The sequence below is a fragment of the Aulonocara stuartgranti genome, assembly GCF_965226115.1.
Source record: "Aulonocara stuartgranti genome assembly, chromosome: 16".
Classification (NCBI taxonomy): Eukaryota; Metazoa; Chordata; class Actinopteri; order Cichliformes; family Cichlidae; genus Aulonocara; species Aulonocara stuartgranti.
In genome coordinates this window covers 35,985,643-36,009,793 of record NC_138952.1, presented here as the reverse complement: position 1 = coordinate 36,009,793, position 24,151 = coordinate 35,985,643, and the positions used below count along the sequence as shown (strand labels likewise).

The window sequence follows — 24,151 nt, the reverse complement described above, 5'->3', positions numbered from 1 at the left end:
TGTTAGAGATGATGTGAGTCTTATAATGTGATACATTAAGTGCTCAAAGTAGAAATCATCAAGTGATGTACATGTTCAGCAACAATACTCGGTGATGTTTCACTTTATGTGACAGTGGGACTGCAAACACAACAAAACATGCAGCCATGCTGCTGCCAGGAACCACTCACCCCTGATGGTCAGGCTGCAGTTGCTCTTGGCATGCTCTCCTCTCTGATTGGTCAAGTTGATGCTGTAGTTGGATTCGTCTCCCTTCTGGACATCTTTGATTCTCAGGGAGAAGACATTGTCTCTCTGGGTTATTACGTACTTGCTGCTCTCAAATATGGTGTCGTCGTTCTTCAGCCACTTGGCCTTTGCTCCCTCTGTGTTGACCTCACAGTTCAGGACGACCTCCTGACCTTCTTTGCCCTCTGTGTCTTTTAGAGGAGTGATGATTTTCAGTCTCTCTGCAGAAAATAATAGAGCAGACACCAATGAGAATATTTCTGGGTCATCTGGACAAAAGACTTTAATTTCAAACGGCTGAACTCCTTGAGCCGGGGAAGAAACAAAACCCAAAAATGACACCTTCCTGCACTGCAAGTACTTCTAGCTAATATTACGTTTCAGAATGTGTTGCCAAAAATATTATTAATAAAAAAAGATATACATTCAATATGAAAAAGAAATTTTACTTCAATAAATTCCTATATTTTGCTTCATGCTGCCAATGTTGAACAAGACTGATCTCGAATGTAAATTGTTAAATACAGATTCAGGGAAAATGCTTAGTGTACTTGAAAAACAAACTAATTTAAAACTTCATTTGGTCTCCCGGGAGCAGGTTTTCTTCCCATTAACTGAGATAAACTTAAAGTGGGCAGGGCTTACCGAGCACAGTAAGGTCGGCGCTGGCTCTAGTTGGTCCAATCATAACTATGTATCCACCCTCATCTTTAAGTTCACAGTCCTTGATTTCAAGGATTCGTTTCTTGCCATCGGTGACTATCTGGTATTTCTCTCCGGCCTCGAGCTCCACGTCATCCTTCATCCATTTGACTTCATAGGTCTCCTTGGATACGGAGCACGTGAACGCTGCCTTCTCTCCTTCCACCACTTCTAGGCTTTGTGGCCTTGAGATGAATTCAGCAGCTAATTCTGCAACACAGGAAGCATTTCAGAGCTTAGAGATGGGTTTATTTCAGTGAGACTAAGGCTTAGAATCGGGTTTCTTTTAGCCACATGCTAAAAACGAACATTTCCTAGAGGCTGTCACATTTCAAATCAAGTCAAATCAATCAAGTTATCTGAGAAAAGGTTTGTATTTAGGTGCTTCAAATTGTAAAATATCCTATAACAATGGCCTGAAATTAACCAAAACCTAACCTTTACCCAAGATGGGTTGCAAATGGAGTGATAGATGTTGAAAGGTAAGGGTTTAAAATAATAAATCCTGATTTTAGATTTATTTCTCTGCATTTTCTTTGTTGTGTGTGTTACTGCTCTCGCTGTTACTTTGTTCCAAGTGCCTTTAACATTTTTTGCGTACCATTAATCTTGAGGTTTCCTGAAGTTTTGTTGCTGGAACTTAGCCTGCAGTTGTACTCTCCAGCATCAGACATGTTCAGATCCTTGATCAGGAGTATCCTTCTCTTCCCATCTACAATTTGCTCATAGCGGCCACCCTCTGGCAGCTCCGTGTCTCCTTTGTACCAGATAACGTCTGCGCTGGGTTTGGAGACTTCACAAATAAGTTTTACACTGTCAGTCTCAGTTCCCTCCACATTGAACAGGTTCTTGGTGAACCTTGTCTCCTCCTCTGCAATGAAAGGAATCCTCCATTAGTTGCTTAAAACCTTTTAATACATTTTTAACAACATATATTTTAGCAGTAAACTGCCATAACTGCTATCATGCTCACATCATTTATATCTAATTCATAAAACTCATTCAGCTTCAGCAAAATTATGTTAAATTATCAAATCAATCTGTCCACTTCTGCTTATCCAACTCATATTCTAATTTCACTGACTGATCTCCAAATCACAAACATTTATTGGTCACACAAATGTAAAATGTGCTGTTTTCCTTGATTTATTTAATTTAATCCAACTAAACCAAACTGAAGAAAATTGTAATTTTCTGTTCTTGTGATGGTTCAAATATCTGAGAAAAACTTTACTTTGAGCATCAGAAATTGTCTAATATTATCTTTAGCTTTGAAGAACTGAACAATTACATCTAACGTTAAATAATAAAATCAAGTAACCAAACACATTAATACGTGTATGAAGAAAGAGGCTGTGATCGAAGAAGAACTTCTTGATTCTTACCAACGACAGTGAGCATGCCAGAGGACTTTGAGGTCTTTGCATCACATTCGTATTCAGCCTCATCGTCAAACACAGACTTGTGGATGATGAGGATGTGCTGGCGACCTTGTGCAATAATTTCGTATTTCTTTCCCTTTCTGATTTCATTTCCGTCCTTAAACCAGCGGACCTGTGAGATGTGAAGGAAGAGGTCACTGAGAGCAAGATCAGTCCAAAGAAAACATGAAATGTAACCTTTACTGTAAGCTCATCTGGCAAAAGCGTGTGTTCTCACTTTGACGTCTTCTCTGGACACTTCACATTCAAACCTGGCTGATTCCTTCTCTACAACCTCGACGTCGTGGAGTGGCTTTGAGAACTCAATGTGTGGAGCTATTCAGACAAAGAGAAGAGACTCGTTAATACACTCAGTTTACCACCTCCTGGAGGGGAGGTTACCTTAATAGAAGAGCAAGGCCAATGTATCCTCTGGGCTTCATGTGGAAGTTTCTTTACTGTTTTAAAAGGCACTTTAACTTTTGTGGGGAGTTTGTGATTTGTGATTTGACAAATGAGTATGTATACAGGCATGCTAAAAGTAATTTGATTTTAATTTGGAGCTTAAAATCACAAATCTCAGAGTGCCATCTATCTCTTAAAAAGGGTTCCTTAACAAAAACAGAGACTGTTTCCTTAATGACCAACACTACTGGGCCACACCTCTTAATCTTTGAAATCCGGTGCTTTCAGTCCCATTGCCACAGCTGTATAAAATCAAGGACCCACCTTTACCAACATTTGTGAAACAATGGGTTGTTTTGACGCACCCACAGATTTCAAGTCAAAGGCTCTCACTGACTGAAACTATAAATGGTATTTTTGCAAAGTGGAAGAAACACTGCAACTCAGCCATAAAGTGACAGAATGGGGCTGCTCAGTGCTGAGATTCAAATTTATGAGCATTCAGCTCAAAACCTGCGGCTTTCCAAATCTCTGCCAGGATTAATATCAGCACAGATCTGGAGAGTCATAGGATGGGTTTTTATGACGAAACAGTTCCTTGAAGGCATAGAGACAGTCGGCAGCTGGCCCAGTACTTCTGTCCCATTTTGGGCCCATTAGTTACCGTGGGGACCCCTTCTCATTGAGAGGGTTGTTTTAGGCCAATAAGGGGTGAGTCACAGTCTAATTGGGGTTCCTTTTCATGCCTAATAACTTCTAACTTAATTTTCTTCCCATTTCACAACTATACTTACGTTCAACATTGAGGAAGCATGAGGTTTTGAAGTCTTTAGCATCACAAGCATATGTTTTTGAGTCGTCCAAAGTGCAGTCGTGGATGACCAGCGCTCGCTTGCAGCCGTCAACGATCATCTCATATTTCTTTGTCTTGCGGATCTCCTGTCCATCCCTGAACCATCGCACTTCTGCATTTTCCCTGGAAACTTCACATTCGAGTGTGGCCGTGGCCTCCTCTTCCACTGTCTGGTCCTCCAGAGGCTTAGTGAACTCCACTGGTGGTTCTGGATGAACAAAGAAACAGAGAAGACAGCAGTTTGAATTTCAGTGAAGTAGAAACTGAACACTAAAGATCAGTTTATTTTTCGTGGGATTTCATCCTGGCCAATAAAATAAGGCTGCAGTGATAGTCACATATTGTGGTTGATTTATCAGTGCAACGTTTCACCTCTTCTAGTCTTAAAATGCCCACAGAAAAATGTAAGTTAACAATGTAAAGTCTCAGTAAGCTGCAGTAAGAGAGTAGCTGCGGTCCAAGCCAATTGTGTTTTTTGGCGTTAGATGGGTAAGTGCAAAATAATCTTGGGGATTTGATAATACACCTGTGCAGCCTCCACAAGTAAAGTTTATACATTCATAATGACCTTTTTAAATAACCTTTTTTTTCATATCTCACAGTATAAAGTTTTCTTTTTTCTGTGAGATATGTACCTACCCAAATTACAGACCTAAGTAAAACAATCAGCAATACAAATGATAAGGACCTGTGCCAGTGAGCTGTCTGTGATCCTGAGTCATGTTTACAATCTGAAACAGAAAACTTACCATTGTAGTGGAAACTACTTGGACCATGCACTGACAAAGTCCCTCCCTGAGCCTGGTTCTGCCGGAGGTTTCTTCCTGTTAAAAGGGAGTTTTTCCTTCCCACTGTCGCCAAACTGCTTGCTCGTAGGATCATAGGGTCATATGATTGTTGGGTTTTTCTCTCTATATATCATTGTAGGGTCTACCCTACAATATAAAGCACCTTGAGGTGACTGTTGTTGTGATTTTGCGCTATATGAATTAAATTGAATTGAATATCTTAAGTGCATTTAACAGTATCCATCCACATTGACAAACAAACAAATTGAACTGGAAGACCAACCAACACAACCACTGCATGCTCGATTTTATAAAGACACCAAGATATATCAACTTGCAGAGTAAAATGCTGGAGATTTTCTATCAGTCAGCTGTGGCAAGTGCAGTGTTCATTGCTGTTGTCTTCTAGAAGGACACTAAAAAAGCTGGTGACATCAATTCAATTTAATTCAATTCCATTTTGTTTATATAGCGCCAAATCACAACAACAGTCGTCTCAAGCGGCTTAACATTGTGAGGTAAAGAGCCAACCATAATACAGAGAATCCCCAACAATCATATGACCCCTGTGAGCAAGCGCTTTGGCAACAGTGGGAAGGAAAACCTCCCTTTTAGCGACGAGGAACCAGCAGAACCAGGCTCAGGGAGGGGCGGGGCCATCTGCTGCCACCAGTTGGAGGTGAGGGGAGGGAAACAAGATAAAAGACATGCTGTGTAAGTGAGCCAGAGATTAATAATAACTCATAATTAAATCTGGAGTGGCCTATGAACACAAAAGGGATGAGAGGAGAAACAGTCAGTGCATCAATGGAAGGCACCAGCAGCCTAAGTCTATTGCAGCATAACCAGGGTGGATTCAGGGTCACCTGATCCAGTCCTGACTATAAGTTTTAAGCCTAATCTTAAAAGTAGAGAGGGTGTCTGGAATTAAGTTAAAAATCCTGAAATAGTGTTGTTGGGTTACCTTTGACAGTAAGACTGGCCTCAGTCTGGAAGTCTTTGGCTGCGAGTTTGATTTGTCCGGCTTCGTTTTGCTCGACATTGCGTAGAGTCAGGGTGTGGACTTTACCCTCCGCCTTCAACACCACCTGCAACAGAGTCGATAATCACAGGGTTTAATCTGTCCTGTATACTTCCTGTCAGGTTGATAGATTCATTCATATTTAGTATTTTCCTGCCCTGAATGTCACAACATGTCACAGGTTTTAACTTCTCTGAAGATCTTATATCAAGTTTAGAGATTCAGTTTTTGTCTGTATAAATCTTATCTCACTAAACCAACTCACTAATTTCCAATCTAATTTGGATTTTTCTGTTTTTTTCCCAGACTATGAATGAATATATGACATTAAACCTCATTGCTGCAAGGATTAGGTATTGCAGTGTCACTGAACATTGCCCGTGAGGTTCAAACCCTGGTCCTCCTCCTCCTGTTAGCAAAGCAATAATTGCTAATGGTAAGACAGGTTTATATGTGATCAACAGTCTTTGTTCTTTGGAGGTTCCTTTGTTTCTCCACATCTACAGAATGTGAAGCACAGAGATTTTCTCGGTTAAGCCTGGACGGCCAAAATGAATATAGGCACCCCTCCCCCTCCACCCCTCCCCATTTTCCCAATTTAAACTACACGACCTATAACACCCAACAGCTGCTTTTACCACTGTGTCCTGCATGTGACAGAGCTGCCTCACAACACACTCACAAATGAAACGTGCAGCATTTCTTTATCAGACTAACAAAATAAGCACAACTGAAATTTATGTGACATCAAATGAACTTGGTTCGATTTTTCATTCCTAACAATGATATTTGTCAGAACCGTTTAAGATGAAGGTACAATGATATTTTTCTGTGCTGTGTGCATGAAAAGACACATCAGCTGTCAACAAGTAGACAGTACATTCATGTGTGGAGGATAAAGTGGCCTATTAGTGTCATAGTTAAAATGCTGCTTGATCAGAAAAACACTTTTGCTGATAAGCAGAAATGTGACAGAAAAAGTAAAAACAAGACAAACTGATAATAAAGTTTATTTAGCTCTATAAAAAAACTTTATTTGTAACATCTTCAGCTGAAAACCTGCATATTTTTTCTTCAACATAAAAGATAAGATTAGATTAATTGGGTTGTCATGTGAGGCCTGAAGCACTTTTCTATAAGAAGAAAGACAAACTGCTGCTTTTTTTATCAATTTTACTTTAAACTCTTTGTGAGTTTATATCTGCCATAACACTGTAACATTTGCTTTGACCAACTCTAAACCTAGATTTTTTTGGGGGTGTTTCTTCCTTTGGTTTTAATTTAGAAAGTTACATGTTTGCCCTTCATACTGACACTTTTATGAATCTTAACTGAACTCGAGGAAGTGCAGTTCTTCATAATCTGCTACCACATGTACCAACGACACTCTTCTGTTTGTTTGTATTTAAATGCGCTGCTGAACAAATCAGCCACTTTTGGTATTACCCAAGAAAAACATGCGCTGAGATGGAAAAGCTATTCATTGAGCCCAAGGAAACATTCAGCTTTACATTCTTCTGTGCTTCAGCTACTACTGTGGCTGAAACCTCCACCTATGCTAAACATGCAACATGCAGTGCAACCGAGAAGGAGGGAACGATTCATAAGGACCACGCCGTTCTCGGGTTACTTCAAACTTTAAACACTTGGATCTGGATATGACTCGATTTCATTTCAGGGCCTGGACTATTCATTGTTCAACTCTGAATTACAATGTGGAAACAGCAAGTGCATCAGCTCAAGCAAAACACTTATAGCAGTCCATGTGTTTTGTAGCTGTAGCTGTCATAGCTCTGCTGCCACTTGCCCTGCACCTCAGCCTCCTTCAGCTGTTAAAAATAACCCTGCAGAAACGCTTGTGGGGCAGAAAAGCCTTCCTGCCTATGTTATCTCAAAACCAGGAATCCCAAACCCACACCAGCAGAGCCTTATATGAAGCCGGAGCAGTTCATTGGACACAAAAAACGAACATTGTGTACAAATGGAAAGGGAAATTCTGGCTGTGGGACACAATCATGAGGCCTGGACTTCTGTAGTGGTTTGTAACTGAATGTTAATGGGTCTTGTGTTTCAGGAAGCGAATCTCCTAGTGATCCTGTCCGCAGTAAAGAAACATTGCGTGGGCTCAGTCAGATGTGTTGAGACTTACTCTATCGCTTGGCTCCAGCTTTGTACCCCCCAGGAACCACTCGACAGCGATGCCTTCGTATGACAGCTCACACTCAAAGGTGGCAGTCTCCCCAGCAGTCACGGTGACATCCTTCAGAGGCCTCTGGAGGCCAATCACTCGGGCTTTAGATTGGGAAGAAAACATGGTTAGCGCCCCTGACCGAAAAACAGGTCAATGAAAACCAAAAAACGCCCAGAGAGACATGGCTAATCCTCAGTGGCTATTCCTCATGGTGTTTTGAGCTGAAGGCTGCTGGTGCAAGACCTTGGACAACTGAAACAAGCTGCCCTGAGACTTGGCATTAGGTGTCCAAGCTCATTAGCATGAATCCTACTGTCAGATGTAAACGGCAGGCAGAGCCAGTGAGAGTTGGGGTTCTACCCTTCCCCCCTGCCAATCACTGCAACCCTTCTCTAGATAAGGAATGTGGCTTCAAAAATAACTAAGGAGCCTGATAGGCTGAGAGCCCACATCTGCCAAATCCATTGAGGGAAGCCGGTCTGCTCCTGTCAATCACAAGATTGCAATTTCCCAGGAAAAGGAGAATGTGAATGTCCTCACAGGAGTTACCCAACGTCACACTACTGGGGAGTTTGGTAACACGGGACATACAGAGCTCTAGGAAGTCAGTGTGGATTAACAAGCCACATCAATTATTTATAACAGGCTTCTTCACATGCCTGAATTAAGGCCCCTTTACAGCCTGTTGAAATGCACTCTGGCAGCATGACAGCTCATGCAATCAGAAAGCTGTCAGTCTGAAGAGTTTGCAGTCTCACCATCAAAATGACTCATCTATTAAAGTTAATTCACATTTAAATCCCTACACTCTGAACAAGAATGACTGTTTATGATTGTGTAGCTGGACTGCTGAACTTTCTTTTATTTCTGAACATTTACTGATTTGATAAATCTAAAAGTGAGAGAGAAGCAAAATATGAAATAGTTTTTAATTCTAGAAACTTGTAAGCCTGCGCCATTATAGGAGCTTTCAATCAGTCGCTGAGTTATTTAAATATTGCACTGAATTAAATTCTAGTTCAGAGACAAGTTGGAACAAGATCAATCAAAATGAATCATGTGAAGGGAAATATTATTAAAACAACTGCATCACTAACTTTTAATTATTTATTGAATTATTAAAAACAACAAATTATCATCTGATCAAATAGTGCTCCTTGTGTTAATTCTATTACTGAAGAGGATCACGGGATGGGTTGATAACTCAAATCAAGAGGAGGAATTTCAGGAAATTTTAGGCTACGTTCACACTGCAGGCGAACGCGCATCAAATCCGACTTTTCTGACCCTATGCGACCATCTATCTGATCATGGTGTGACAGTGTGAACGGCACAAATCCGATATTTTCAAATCCGATCTGGGTCACTTTCGTATGTGGTGCTGAATCTGATACATATCTGATGTTTCAGAAAGCGACTGCTGTTTGATGGTCAGGTCGCATTAAATCCGCCTTTTACGTCACCGACACAAGACAGACGCCAATTATCAGCGCCGCAGAAGACATCGCGAACACTTCCTGACCATCCAGTGTAGATGTCAGTGAAACTGTTGGGAAGACAACGTGAACATTTTATTTGTCCTGTATAATCTGCAGATTCTGACAGAAATCTGCTGCTATCCTCTAAAACAGCAATAAGGATCATTATTACATTATTATGTAAATAACAAATAACAAAATAACTTAAAGCAAAAATTGGGAAACATAAAGTCTGAAGTCTTTATATTAAGGGCCATCAGTCAAACAATAGTTTGGTCTGGGTCTAAACAGAGCGTGTTGTGTGTGACGTCTTCTTTTGCGCATGCGGGCCGATTTGAGCGTTCACACTAGAGCGCGTTTGCTGTCGCATTTTATTTGTAGTGTGAACGAGCAGACAAAAAAATCGGAATTGAGCATCAAGACCTGCAGTGTGAACGTAGCCTTAGTTTCATACTAGCAAATGTTATCACAGACATTTCAAAAATCGCTGTGATTGACTTCAGACTTGTTTCAGTCACCTTTGACCCTGAGCTGAGCTGAGGATTTGGCATTCGCTGCTGCAAAGTCAACACTTCCAGCCATGTCCATTTTGCAGTTATAGAGGATCAATAAGTGCCGGGTTCCTTCCTCCTTGATCTCCACATTCTGAGAACAAACAATGTGCAAACCAACAAGAGATGAATGTGCCAGTTCAAAACATTTTCATGGAATTTCCAACAAATGTGTTGAAATTATATTTTATAGGTGTAAAATCTTACAGCAGACGGATGAAGTGTCTCGCCCTTCAGTTTCCAGGTGGCATGAAGGTCCTCCTCAGAAATCTCTGTCTCAAACTTTGCCATCTCGGTCTCTGTAACTTCCACGCTGTACAGTGGGCGGACGACCTTGATGTCACGTTCTGTAAAGTTTGTTAAAATATGTTAGCGAGACTTACAAGTGAAGGGAAGCGAACGGAAACGTATTAGACGACATCTGTGAAAAGAGTTTCCCATTGTCAGATACAGTGTAACAGATGAACTAAACATAGGACAAGACGGGAGAGTTAAAATCAGAAGACAAGCTTACAATTTGTGTAAAAACAGAAGTTGAGGAACGCTTGAGAATAATTAACCCCATAAAACATTTCAAAGTATATCCACATCTACACATCTACAGATCCATAATACCATGCACTGTAAGATGTGCAAGGTTGAATTATTCTCAAGTATTATAATGATAACTTTTACAAGCATTTAGAAATAAAGTGGAAGCTGCAGTAGTGCAGGACAAATGGAGATAACAGGAGGCGGGGTTTGGTGAATGCTGGTGGGCGGGGCCTGTCTCTGCAGTCCCGGTGGAGTCTGAGGGGCTGGATCACCACAGGTATTACCTTCGATGTTAAGGTCAGCGGTAGTTTTGTCAGTTCCACAGTCGCAGCTGTAAGCGCCCATGTTGCTCTTTGCTGCCTTCTTGATGACCAGCATATGTTTCTTGCCATCAGATTTGAAGGAAATGTTCTTGGAGGGAAAGATTTCTTCGCCATCTTTGAACCATTTGACCTCAGCAGCGGCCTTACTCAACTCGCAGGACAAAATCACCTCATCTTTCTCAACAGCGGTGTAATTCTGGAGCTTCACTGTGAAGTACAGGTCGCCCTCTGTGGGCAGACACCAGGATTATATCAGCTGAAAACATTCACTGGCTAAAGTCATGGCAAGTGCAGCGTATACATTCACCCAAAAATGTCACACGTTAATTCCATTTTAATACAGTAAGGGGAAGATGCAGTTTTTTCATGGCAACAAGTACACGAGTCCTGCACTCAGTACATTCTTTATGGAAATCTGGATGCATCCCTCTGCGGGACGATACTAACCGAGAACGGTGAGCATGGCCTCTGAAGTCTTGGCCATCGCCTCCACTTTGATCATAGACGTGTCATCAATTGTGACCTCCTTGAAGGCCAGCGTGTGCACTTTTCCTTCCTCGGACATGTGCACCACTTTGCTGGGGTGCAAACGGACGTCATTTTTGTACCAGACGACTGGGATTTTTTCATGAGAGAGTTCAACGCTGAACTCTGCAGTTTCACGTTCCTTTACGGTCACATCTCTTATTGGCTTGATAAATGCAAGGCGAATACCTGACAAGAAATGTGGTGTTTGTCGTTAAAAGGCTTTTGGCATACAAAGTTTAGCGAGCACGCAAAAGAAGAATTCAGCCACGTACCCAAACAAATCTTCTCCTAAAAACACTAAAGAGATCCAACTTTGTTTACCTTTGATAATCAACTTTCCGGATGTCCTCTTATCTTCAGCTTCGAACATGTATTTACCTTCATCTTCATATCTGGCAGATTTTACAAAAAGACTGTGTCTCTTTCCTTCCACGTGGAGTTCAAACTTGTCATCTGTTGACAACTCTTGAGATCCCTTCAGCCAACGGAAGCTTTTGGGCTCCCGGGAAATTTCTAGTTCAAATTTCGCTTCATCCTTTTCATACACATGTACATCAGCCAGAGGTGTAATGAATGACACTGGGACCTCTGTTGATTCAGACAGATAGTTAATAAAAAAATCAAAATATCTGAGTGGGCAGAGACTTTCCACGCTGACTCAAAAAAAGGAAGGTGGAAAGCTCACCCTTCACTTTCAGGTTAGCAGAACATTTGGCATTAGCAGCAGTGAACATGACCTCGCCGGTCTGAGGTACTCTGCAGTTGTACAAGACCAGAGTATGTTTGGCACCGTCCTCCACGATTTCAACATCCTGCAGATGGCCAACAAACGTTTTCAGCAAAATTGTGAGAGTGAAAGAAACGTGATGAGGACACAACTACGGTTTATCTCTACTAGTGTATCGACATCTAGATTTAAGTAAAAGAATGAAACCACAGATAAATGAATATCTGCTGAGATGCAGTGACATACAGTGGATGGACTGAGGAGTTCCCCATTCAGTTTCCACTGGCCATGGACATCGTCTTCACTGAGCTCAACCTCAAATCGAGCTGTCTCTCCGTCAAACACCTCAGCGCCATACATCGGCCGAACCACCTTTATGTGACGAGCTGACGTTTTGAAGAGGGGACAAAGAAATCATAAACATATAAACATATACAAACATGTACACACAATGTACACACAAAAACAAGTCAACATCAGACAGACACACATACAGAAACCAGTGCCTCGTGGTCCCGGTAATAAAATGTTGTGATGATTTGATCCAGTTTGAAACTGTGTGATTACTAAAGTGACAAAGTGCTTCAAAAGACAATAAGTGATGTGTTTTGAAAAGGAAATCTCATAACCAGAAGTCAGCGACATGACAACGACACCACACATAGATTCGAATACAGTTTAGCTTCTTGGAAACTTTAAATCTTTTAGTTTTTAGTCTTCCAGTTTCTGCTGTTAATGGAGAGAGACGGAAAAAAAACCAGTAAACGCTGATTGGAAAGTGAAGTGCTTCAAGTAAAAAATTGCAAAAAAGAGTGAGCGATAGGACGCGATGCACGGGCTGTGCAAGTGAAGACGAGTATCAAGAAGGGAAGGAAGCTGCCTCAAAATGACCGAATATCAAAATCAAGAGATTTCTGGGTCTTTACCTTCAATGTGAAGAGTCGCTGTCGTCTTGTCTGTTCCACAGTCACATAGGTACTGTCCTTTGTCTTTGTCCCCAACTCTCTTGATTATGAGGACTCTGCGTTTGCCTTCAGCTTTAATGTTCACCGTCTTAGAAGCTTTGATCTCGGCCTCATTGTGGTACCACATGACATCGACATCTTTGCTGAGCTCGCAATCTAGAACCACCTCATCTTTCTCCACTGCAGTATAGTCCTGCAGCTTAACTGTGAAGTACGGATCTCCCTCTAGAATGGGAATATTTTTGGGTAATTCCACAATACACCACAAATATACAGTGCACAAAACACGACAGTGAAGACACACGAGAAACACAAATGAAAACCACAAAAAATGATTTCGTATATATCACAGAGACAAGGATACAGTACTTTTGTAGACCCAGACAGACACAACAATGGACAAAGTGTACACAAAGCTGTGGGAAGGACGACACACTTGACAATGAGGACAGAAAGGACAGGTCGTTATTCTTGGATTACCTATAACTGTCAGGTTGGCCATGGAAAGAATTCCTTTGGCCTCAGCCTTAATTTGGCAGATATCATCTAGAGTCACTTCTCTCATTTCTAGTGCGTGCTTCTTTCCATCCACGTGAATGACAACAGTTCTGCTCGGATGAATTTTGTTGTCGTTCTTGTACCAGGTGATGGGGATGTTCTCGTGAGAAAGCTCCAGCTCAAAGCGAGCTGTTTTGCCTTCCTTTACAGTTTGATCCTTTATTGGTGAGATAAATTTCAGCCTGATACCTACAATTACATTAATAAAACAGGGTCATATGAGTTAGCTCATATGATGGTGGGGTAACCAAGACAATGAATGCAGTGAAAACAATCGTGTTCTGGCCTTTTTTCCAGTAAACGTGGACCATTACTTACCCTCCACTGTGAGTCTAGCTTTTGAGGTTTTGCCTAAAACTTCAATCATGTATTCGTCCTCGTCATCAAACTCACAGCAGTTTATAATCAGCATGTGCTTCTTTCCGTCGTCGATGATGTCATATTTTTGGTCTTGGGTGATGATGTCAGCCCCTTTATACCACATGACTTTAAAAACATCTTTTGTGATGGTGCATTCAAACTTAGCTTGTTTCTTTTCTGGCACAGAAACATCCTTCAGCGGGACAACAAAGTCCATTTCGACTTCTGAGATAAAAAGTGACATAGGCACAATATGTCAACAACAGAACACAACAACAGGACTGGAGTCTACAGCCTGAGGTCGCTGTACCTTCTGTATCTCTTTAAATGTCCCTCTAGCTGTATAATTACCCCGAATCAGGAAGCACGTAGTATCAGGGACTATTAAAACACTAAGTTACTTCTTGCTATTGACTAAACTGAAGATCACTCCAAAGTGCTTAAAATGGTCAGTAAGACAACAAAGGTGCTGTTGCCAGCTCACAGTGTTCTTCCCATCTTGAACTACATCAGTCCTCTTTCTCACAAGGTGTTGAAGGACCTCCTATATTGAAGTTATTATTAAGGAACACCATGTTGTTAGTAACAAGAATTCAAAATATTCACATTCAAGTTTTGCCACAGGGTAGAAAAAACATCTTCTGAACATAGTTCCCAGAGAAGGCAAATAAGAGGTGTCTTCTGTCCACTTCTTAAAGTCTGCACTCCAGCAGATGTTTGCCAGGGAAAATCAATGATTTGTTGCAGAACTCCACTGCTGTTGTTAAAACCAAGTCCCTTTCAAATTGAGTCCCGTAACACATTCACTAACATGTGCTAACTAATAAACTGTCCATGTCCACAGATTTAACATAGAACATTTAACCATAAAAGATACAAATAAACTTTAGAGGGAGACAAAATCTGACACATTTATACTTTATATTTTCCAGTACAAGACTTTACAACAACAACAGATACAGCACACCAATTCAACCAGTGAAAATAGCTAAGATCCCACACCAGACTGATATAGTGGCACAAATGATCAAGTTGAGTTGTCGATCCTTTTCAGTAAAGGTGTAAGGTCCACTCTCACAGGACGCCTCGGTTAAGACCTCACACCTTTATTTTTACAGGACACTTTTACAGCACACAGAATTTGCAGTTCTTGGTTACAGGAGTTCCCCTTACCTTTGACATTAAGCATGGCGCTGGTTATGGCGTTCAGAGCCGTGTAGGTCACTTCTCCCGCCTGGTCCAGCTGGCAGTTTTTTAGCTTGAGTCTACGCACTGTACCCTCCATTTGGATGTCGCATGTCTAGTGAAAACATTACAATATACTCGCGAATAAAGAGTGAACATACAAATTAAAGACTACATGTGCAGCAATATAAGACAAGCCCTTTGTGCCTCACCGGGGATCTGGTCAAAACCTCTCCTTTGAGCTTCCATTCCCCAGGAATGTCGTCCTCAGAAATCTCAGTCTCAAACATGGCATCTTCCTTCTCAACCACCTCGACGCTGACCAAAGGCTTTAGGATCTCAGCCTCCCGCTCTGTGAACACATTATTAGAAATTAGTACTCAATATTAAATCTTATGCATCAGCAACAGAAAACTATTGCAATGATTTAAATGATTACAGTTACTATGGATATAAGTAAGTAAATGGATGAACCTCCAAGTGTTAGCTTGGCAGTGTAGATGCGTCCTTCCACCTCCAGCGCATATTCTGCTACGTCATCAGGCTGGCAGTTCTTAATGACGAGCGTCAGCTCCTTTCCTTCCTTCTTGATCTCAATCTTGTCAGATGGCTGGACTTCATTCTGTCCTTTGAGCCACTTCCAGTTGGGAGTTTCCTTGAAAAGCTCGCATTTAAATGTTGCAGCAGCCTTTGGTTTTACATGCTGATCTCTCAGTGGTTTCACTATCCAGTCTTTGACAATTTCTGTTGAATTTTGAGAGTCAATGACAATCATATGTTTCAGAATTTGCACAAATAAAACATTGCATGACAAAATCAGCTCAGTCTTAACGTGGTTAAAATTTTAAGCGATACTCAGTTTGAAAATTCCAAAGATCTCTATTTAATGTCCAAGCTGTGGAAATAAATCACATTTAGCTGCAGGACACTTTGCAGCAATCTTTTTCAATAGGATATAAAGATGCATAATAATGTTATGATATTTATGTTTGTTTAGGCAAACTACAAACAAGCCACAAAATTTGATAAAAATGTGTACTGAGACATGTAGGAGCGTGCAGCACGTCTCATTCTGCTTACCAATCACTTTGACGTTTGTTGTAGTCTTAACGTCTTCCTGTCCAGCCACTTCACATGAGAAAACACCGGCGTCCTCCTCCGTGGAGTTCTGGATGGTCACCGCGTGCTGCATACCAATGATATTGATCTGAATCTTGCCCTCCTTTTTCTTGAGGACCTCACCATTCTTCTTCCATATCACATCCCTCTCTTTGTTCAGCTCGCAGGTCATATACAGAGGCTGACCCTTGATTGCTGATGTCTCCTCTCCCAGTTCTTTGATCCATTTCACAGGTAGCTCTTTAACATGACAAAATAGCAGAGACATCACACATTATTTGAGGGGATTCCAATGGTTACATTTTGTGCATCTCAGGACTGCCAAAACATTATTATACCTTCAACGATAAGCTTGGCGGTGCAAGATATCTCTTTGCCAGCGTTCTTGGCCACGCACGTATATTCCCCAGTGTCAGACAGCTGGACATCAATGATGTTCAATTTGCGATCTTTGCCATCCGAAGTGAACTTGTGCTTGGGGCTCTCACGGAGATTGCTACCATCTTTCATCCAAGAAGTAACAGCAGTGGAAGGTGAGACCTCACATTCAAAGACAGCAGATGAGCCGATAGACTCGGCTTCCTGCAGAACAATGTTCTGAAGCTTTTTGATAAACTTCAGCGGGACAGCTTTGAGCTTGAACCCTGCAAAAGGTTCCTCTGGTGGTGGTGGTCCTTTCCCACCAGGCCTCAGCCCCCGACCCCTGCCCTCTCCAGGAGATGGGGTCTGCTTAGCTGAATAAACAAATTGAAGACCATCAATTCACATTTCATTTGAAAATAGAATGGCATGCTCACGTCATCATATCTGTATCTGCATCAGTAAAGTATTCACAGCGCTTTACTTGTCCCACATTTTGTGATGTTACAGCAAAATGGATCCATTTTTTTTTCACCTCAAGGTTTGACACAGAATAACCCACAAAACTGGCAAACTGACAAAAGCTAGAAACTTTTCTCAAGTTTCTTAAAAACCCCCAACAATTTACATCAAAGTATTTATGCTCAATACTTTGTTGAAGCACCTTTAACAGCAAATACAGGCTCAAGGTTTTTTGAGTATGATGCTACAAGCTTGGTACACCGATTTTTGGGCAGTTTCTCCCATTCTTCAGGTTACTTGGGTGGTTCACAGCCATTTTCAGATCTCTCCAGGTGTGTTGTCCTGTTGGAACATGAACCTTTGCTGCAGAGGTCCGGAGCGCTCTGCAGCAAACTGTCATCAAGGATGTCTCTGTACTGTCTTTCCTGACTAGGCTCCTGCTGCTGAAAAACATCCCCCAGCATGATGCTACCACCACCATGCTTTACTGTAGTGATGGCATTGGCCAGGTGATGAGGGATACCTAGCTTCCTCTAGACATGACACTTGGCATTCAGGCCAAATAGTTTAAAGTCTGGTTCACCAGACCAGAGAATTTTGTTTCTCGTGGTCTGACAGCACTTCAGGTGGCTTTTAGCAAACTCCAGGTGGGCTGTCATGTGCTACCATCTACCATGCAGGCCCAGTTGTTCTTCTGGAAGTGGTAAGAAACATCTGGGAGGTGGTCAGGATGCACCTAAGCTCAAGTCTGAGTGCCATGGCAAAGGCTCTGAATACTTATGTACATGTTTTTGTTTTTCAATCTGAATCAAATGGGAATAATTCAAAGCAACCTTTTTTACTTTGTCACTATTGGGTACTATGTGTCAAATTTTAAGGTAACAAATTAATTTAATTTATTTTGACAAAGGCAAAACAAGAGCACAAAGACATTCTTCTCAAAGAAAACACTGAAAATGTAACAGTGCATTTAGCAGGGCTAAATACCGATTATTTATGCACAACTCATTAAGTTTAGCTTCACGAATTGAATCAATTTCTCTTTCAAAAAGTTTGCTGTGCATACAGATGTCTAAAACGACACATAACGTCTCACGTGCTCACTTACCAAACCTTAACTTTGAGTGCATGAATAGCCTGATGCACACAGATTACGTTGCATGTCCACGTGAGGTTTTGAGACAAATTGCAGGCTGCCAGCAGTGTTTCAATGTCCCAGTGTAAAGCTGGGACATCTGGGCTTTGTCATTAAAGTGTACTGGGTTCAGATTTTTAAGTGAACAATGAATTTAATCCATTTTTGAATAATGCTGTCATGTGACAAACTGTGAACAAATGAAGCGCTGTGAATCCTTTCTGGATAAACGGTAACATTGGTTTTGCTGGAACACCATTGTTTTATCAAGGTAAAACTTACGTTTCAGCCCTCTACCTCTACCTCTTCCTGCTTCCTCTGTTGGTTGTCCCTCTGTTCAGGAAGAATATAAATTATTTTATGCTCACAGGCTAATCATACATACTTATCATGCTAAACATGCCAGGGTAAGGAAATCCAGTGTAGTGAATGGACTGGGGATTATGAAATGGTTCTGATGGTAAGTTTATGAAGTATTGACACTCACATGGGGGTCGACAAAAACACGATGAGGAAGACGATACATTAAAATTAAAATAAATGGAAGAACAAAGACGAATGCAATGAGTGGGGACAATACATAATGGAGAATGGTCAAATAGCAGAAACATAAACGACATAACAAAAATGAAACAAAGCGGTAAACGTGACCGGCAGTCGGACACGGAATGATTACACAAGTCTAAGGAAAAGATGAAGAAATCGCATCACACTTAAAATACGATGGAGGGAAAATGAGGTTATGGAAGCGAAGATGAGTGGATATTATTGATGGCAGGGAGGCAGGGTTTTTTCTTTTTTGGTTGTCACCGAAGATGCCACCATCTCACCTCTCCTGGCCACCCCTGGAACCTTCACAGCACCTTCCTCTGCTTCACCTTCCCAGTCCTCTAGCTCGTAACTCTCCTCTGGAACCAGCTCCCAGCCCCATGCCTCCTCTCCCTCTGGCACAGCCTCATTCTCAGCTTCAAACTCCTCTTCAAATACTTCCTCCTCTGCCTGAGTGGCAACCTTCTTCATCTCCACGGCTCCAGGAGAGACTTCCTTTACCAAAGGAAGCTTTCCTTCATCAGGCTTTTCCGGTTCCTTAACCTTGGCTTCCTCTTGCAAAGGCTTCTTTGGGACTTTTTTTAGAATCACATCCTCAATAGATTCTTTGGGTGAAACAGTTTTAGGAAGCTTTTTGAGTTTGTCAAGACTTGGCCTTCTCTCAGCTGCAACTGTCTCTGCTTCTTTAAGTTTCTCAACTTTCGGGGAGGGAGTCTTTTTGAGCTCTACCTTCTTGAGCTGCTCTACAGGTTTTAGAGATACTTCCTCTTTTTCCTTTGATAACACTTTTTTCTTCACTTGCAGAGGTTTTTTCTCCTCGAGAACCTTTTCAGGTTTCTCAGCGGGGGCTGGAACAGGAAGTATGGTCTTTTCCAACGGAGCTACATCTACCTTCTCCGGTTTCACCGGCTTCTTCTCTGGAGCTTCTGGGATCTCAGGTTTCTTTGGTTTAGCCTGTTGTTTCCGTTCTTCAGGGGTCTCAGCTGGACTTGTGTGACGTTTTGGCAGATCATCAGTTGGCCTCCTTTCTTTCTCCTCTGCGGGTTTCTTCTCAGGCTCTGTAGCCTGTTTGGCCAGCCTGTCAAAGGGCTTCAACTTGACTGTTTCTATCTCTGGTTCCACTGTTGGAATCTTCTTCACCTTTTTTGGCCTTTTGTCCTCTTCAGGCTCCTTCTCTGGAGATTTCTTTTGGTCTCCTGGTTTTGGCACCTTGGCTGGTGGCTCTTTTACTTCAACAGGTTCTTTCTCAGATTGCTTTGGAGGTTCTGTGGTTTCCACCTGTCTGGGAAGCCTTTCCCCCTTCTGAAAAGGTGACGTGTCCTTCTCTGGCCTCTCCTTCTTGTCTTTCTCTGGATCCTCTGCTGGTTTAAGAGGCTTCTCGAAGGGTTTCAGTTTGACTACTTCTGGTTCCACTTCATCCAAAGGCAATTTTTTAACTTTCTTTAGGGCTGTACTGGGTGGGGCACTTTCCTCCTCCTTAGGTGTCTTGGGAGTTTTCTTCAGAGAAATGGTATCTTTGGGTTTCTCATCTTTTGGGCCAGGCTTCTGCCGGGTCCACGCATCTTTAGGAGTCTCTTTTTGTTCCTTTGCTTCTTTAGGTTGAATAACTTTTGGCTTTTTCACCACATCTGCTTTCTCTTTTAGCTTCTTCTCCTCCTCATATCTCGTGGTGACAAACATAATCTCAGCAGCTTCTTCTTTATGTACCATCTCCTCAACATTAACAACTGTGGTCTTGGTGACCAGAGGTAATTCCTCTTGTTCAGGCTCTTTTTGTGGAACTGATGGGATCTTCTTCAATATGATAATCTCTTGTTCTTCTTCCACCTCTCTCATGACCCTGGTTGTCTTTCTCAACGTGGGGATCTCAAACGTCACATCCTCTTCCAATTTGACCTTTTGACCTTTTTTGTGTAGAACTGTTTCTGAGGCATCAAACGTTTCATATTACTTGGTTAAACATCGGCTGTATGTATAATACAGTTTAGTGTCAGTAAACTAAACTCATATCACAATTTGTACAAACAAAGAAAATAGCAACTCGTGAAAAAGAGTATAAATAAATAAATATTAATATACAAGGGATAAAAATGTAATCAGGGATTTTAGGAAGATAACTTTGAATGATTTAAGAACAACAAACAAAAGATGACAGGGACATTTCCAGTTTCTCCAACAAAGGACAGAAAGTTTAATGTTGCATTTAGTAGAGCTAATAGGAAATTTGCAAATTAGTGATCAGCTTAATTAAAAAAAACAGTGTTGGACTGATGACTGAAAAGTTACAGATATAGGAGGTATACATGCATGGTTATATACGTGCATTTGGAGACAGGTTTCAAAAAAGGCTACAAATGCTAACTTTTGAGACCTCATGCGAGCATGCTTCAATCCACAAATACAAAGCAATTTGACCACACCTCCAACTATTTTACAAATGCCTGCACCCAAACCTGAATAAATACTGATCATTTACCTTGTGATTATGTTTTGCTTCACAAATTGGATCATTTTCTCTTTCAAAAGCTCTCTGTGCACACAAACATCTAAAACTAGACATATCCTCTCACTTGCGCACTTACCAAACCTTAAATTTGAGTGCATGAATCGCCTGATACGCAAAGATCATGTTGCATGCCCACGTGAGGTTTTGAGATAAATTTCAGGCTGCCAGCTTCTCACAGATCGTTCAGACGTCCCAGTGCAAAACTGGGACGTCTGGGTTTCCTCTGTATTACTTGAAGTGGGTGTTTCTTTTCTAAATAAACAGAACAACTCATCACTAATTACAGACACAATGCAGTAACCTATAAAAGGTAATATATCACTTAAATAAGCTGCTGCTACATCCTGAAAAGTTAAGAATTAGTCATTAAGCTAACATTAATGTTAACCTACTGTTATTAGAGAATGGTAGGATTAACATGAAAGTGTTATTCCACATTACCTGGATTATATGATTATTTAAAATATACAGAGATTATTTAGCACATACTCACTCCAGAGAATGATCCACAGTGATGTACAACCATGATGTCCCCCCATCTGCAGCTGAGCACTGAATGAGTCTTCCCAGCAGATTGTCCAGCATGTAGCAGCAGCTTATTTAAACTATTAATATTTACAGGCTACGCTGTGTTATCTGTAATCTATGTTTGCTAGCAGAGGGGTGACAAGTTGTTCTGTTTATTTAGAAGAACAATGACCACTCCATTTGAAAAAAAGAACAAAAAGGACTATAGAGGATGTCCCTGTTTTACACCAGCACGTTGACAGCGCTTATGTTTGTGGATCCATGTGAAGCTGGCAGCCCACATAGGCATGCGGCGTGATCTGTGCATATCAGGTGATTCGTGCACTCCTACTTAAGGTTTTGTACGAGTGGGAGCTTTATGAAAGACAAACGTATCCAATTTATGAAGCTGAACTTAATAAACTGCATGCAGATCATTACATTTATCCAGGCTTGTGTATTTGAATTTGTGTTTTTGATGTGTGTTCAAATTGTTTTGTACGTGTGTGGACTGAAGCACACGCTTGTGAGTCCTAAAGAGTTACACACAAATAATTGTACACATTTATACATTTAAGTGTAAGCTTGTGGATCACACCATTTGTAACCCTTTTGAGACATGTTTACTCCATACATGCTAGTAGCTCTATACTGAGTGTACTCCTACCTTTCTTGACTCCTCCTGGTGCTTGGACTGGCCCCTTGGATTCATCTAATATAAAAACATAGTTCAAAAAGTTGTAACTTAATGTGGAGGAGACACAAACACAGATGTGACTCACGTGCAGAGCAAGACTGTGCTATCATTTAGATGAAGAGCAACAGAAAAGAAATAACACCGTAAATAAACACAAAGAATGAAATGAAGTTAGGCTGAGTACAAGGACACAGTAGCTTATGTTGAATTCAATCACCAACAGACACAAACACTGCAACAACAGACAGAGAGGCTTTACTTTGGCTAAGGGTCCTATCCTCCAACATAAGAAAGACTCATAGCAACACCAGTACACATACACAGTGGAGTATAAATAAAATTGCTGTTATCAAACAAGAAGTTTAAAAAAAGAAACTGGAACAGACTAAAGACCTTAAACAAAGAGAACATTTCCATCTCAGTCCTCTACCTGTTCCAGGTGATATCTTTTTTGTTAGTGGTTTTTCCTCCTCTGCAATCATCTTAGTTGGTTCTTCAGCCGCCATAACGGGCTTTGTCACGACCACTTTAAGTATAAAAAAGAAAGAATTGATGTATAATCACCAAAGCACGTAATATTTCTCAAAGCTGGAATCACTGTCTGAATACCTGGCTTTTCTTCTGGTGGAGTAATTGTCTTTTTCAACTTGGCATTATCAGTGACTTCAGGCTTTTTGGCAGCTTCTTGATCTTTAACAGCAGCTTGTGGTTTGCTCACTTAAAGTAAAAAGTATACAGGAATTTCAGCAACAGTGCTCTATCTAATCTACATCATCCTACACAAAGAGAACCAGAAGTTCATGTTGCATTTTTTCTATAAACACCTTGTTTTTGTCTATTTTGTTTCAAGACACAGTCAAAGATTTATATCTGCATAAGAGTGGCATTCTTTTCTGAATGCCTTAATAAACCCTCCACAGAAACACAGAAAGAGCTTTAAAGAAGTGGCTGGGTACCTTTTTGTGGAGCAGCTGGCTTTACCAGTGATTCTTTGATTTCTGGCACCAACTCCTTCTCCTTTACAAGTACTTGAAAATGAAATCACAAGACAATTAGCGCCTCACAAAGACAGATGTGGGAAGCATGAGACCATTTAAAGACTAAAACCACGTGACACTGCATAGAAAGCTGGATGACTGAGTTTCAACTCCATATGACAGCTGGACATTTGACCTCACCGTCCAAAACTATTGATCAAGAAATATTCACTTCAAATACAGAACTAGAAGTAACTGAAACAGCATTCAGTAGAAACCTTTTGTGATTTAACTGTAGTGATAAGAAAGCAAACAGCATGACGAGCAGTTTGTGCCCAGATGAAATGGCTAATATGATGAAGACGAGGAGTTATGAGTTCAAAGTCTTTTAAGAATCAAAACAATGACTGGCTCTCATATCAAGAGTGTTTCTTTTTGCCTCGATACCTCAGGAAATTTCCTGAAGGAAGAGTTTCTTTTCTCTCTTCTATTTCCAGTGTCAAATCCATTTGTCTGTAATGGAGTGAATCATTCGAGCTTCTCCCTTCTTTCTGGTGATGGCTTGAAGTTCATGAGGAGACATGCGTCTAGCAAGCGGGACTTCCTGCTTACATTCTGCTTACATCTTCTTCACGTCTTTTTTAGCTGACATACTTGTTTGCAATGACTTTTTCTTTGAGTGATTCCATTTTCACATATTTTTCAGGCCTGTCATCTGCTACATGTGATTGCTAAGACAACACCGGCTTTGCTTTCAGTGTCTTCTTCACTTTGACTGAATTTCTCCTATTATTACCTTTGATTTATCATTTTCACCAGATTTCTGCTGTTCATCTTCTGTAGATTTGCCTTTCATATAAAACTCACTTTTACAGTATCATCTGGGAAAATATATTTTACTAGAGGCTCTAATAAAAACTCGTGCTCCTCTGCAGTTAATTGTTTTGCAGATCCATTGCAGGGATCATTGAACCCTTTCTTTCCGTTTGTTGCTGCTTTGTATTAATGGTGATAAAATTGT

General features: G+C 41.0%; 1 protein-coding gene across 1 annotated transcript in view; it reads right to left on the bottom strand.

Annotated features, from left to right (window-relative positions):
- Positions 1–24,151, bottom strand: part of ttn.2 (titin, tandem duplicate 2) — a 217,919-nt gene that overhangs the window by 106,637 nt on the left and 87,131 nt on the right. The window contains exons 92-111 of the mRNA XM_082507917.1: positions 23,110–23,181; positions 22,763–22,870; positions 22,584–22,679; positions 22,124–22,168; positions 18,177–18,227; positions 16,276–16,671; positions 15,899–16,177; positions 15,293–15,562; positions 15,031–15,170; positions 14,807–14,933; positions 9,846–9,985; positions 9,606–9,732; positions 7,568–7,710; positions 5,362–5,485; positions 3,551–3,817; positions 2,590–2,687; positions 2,316–2,484; positions 1,532–1,801; positions 874–1,140; positions 171–449 (exon numbers count right to left, since the gene is read on the bottom strand). Coding sequence (XP_082364043.1) covers positions 171–449; positions 874–1,140; positions 1,532–1,801; positions 2,316–2,484; positions 2,590–2,687; positions 3,551–3,817; positions 5,362–5,485; positions 7,568–7,710; positions 9,606–9,732; positions 9,846–9,985; positions 14,807–14,933; positions 15,031–15,170; positions 15,293–15,562; positions 15,899–16,177; positions 16,276–16,671; positions 18,177–18,227; positions 22,124–22,168; positions 22,584–22,679; positions 22,763–22,870; positions 23,110–23,181 — 3,468 coding nt within the window. The remainder of the gene's footprint in view (positions 1–170; positions 450–873; positions 1,141–1,531; positions 1,802–2,315; positions 2,485–2,589; positions 2,688–3,550; positions 3,818–5,361; positions 5,486–7,567; positions 7,711–9,605; positions 9,733–9,845; positions 9,986–14,806; positions 14,934–15,030; positions 15,171–15,292; positions 15,563–15,898; positions 16,178–16,275; positions 16,672–18,176; positions 18,228–22,123; positions 22,169–22,583; positions 22,680–22,762; positions 22,871–23,109; positions 23,182–24,151) is intronic.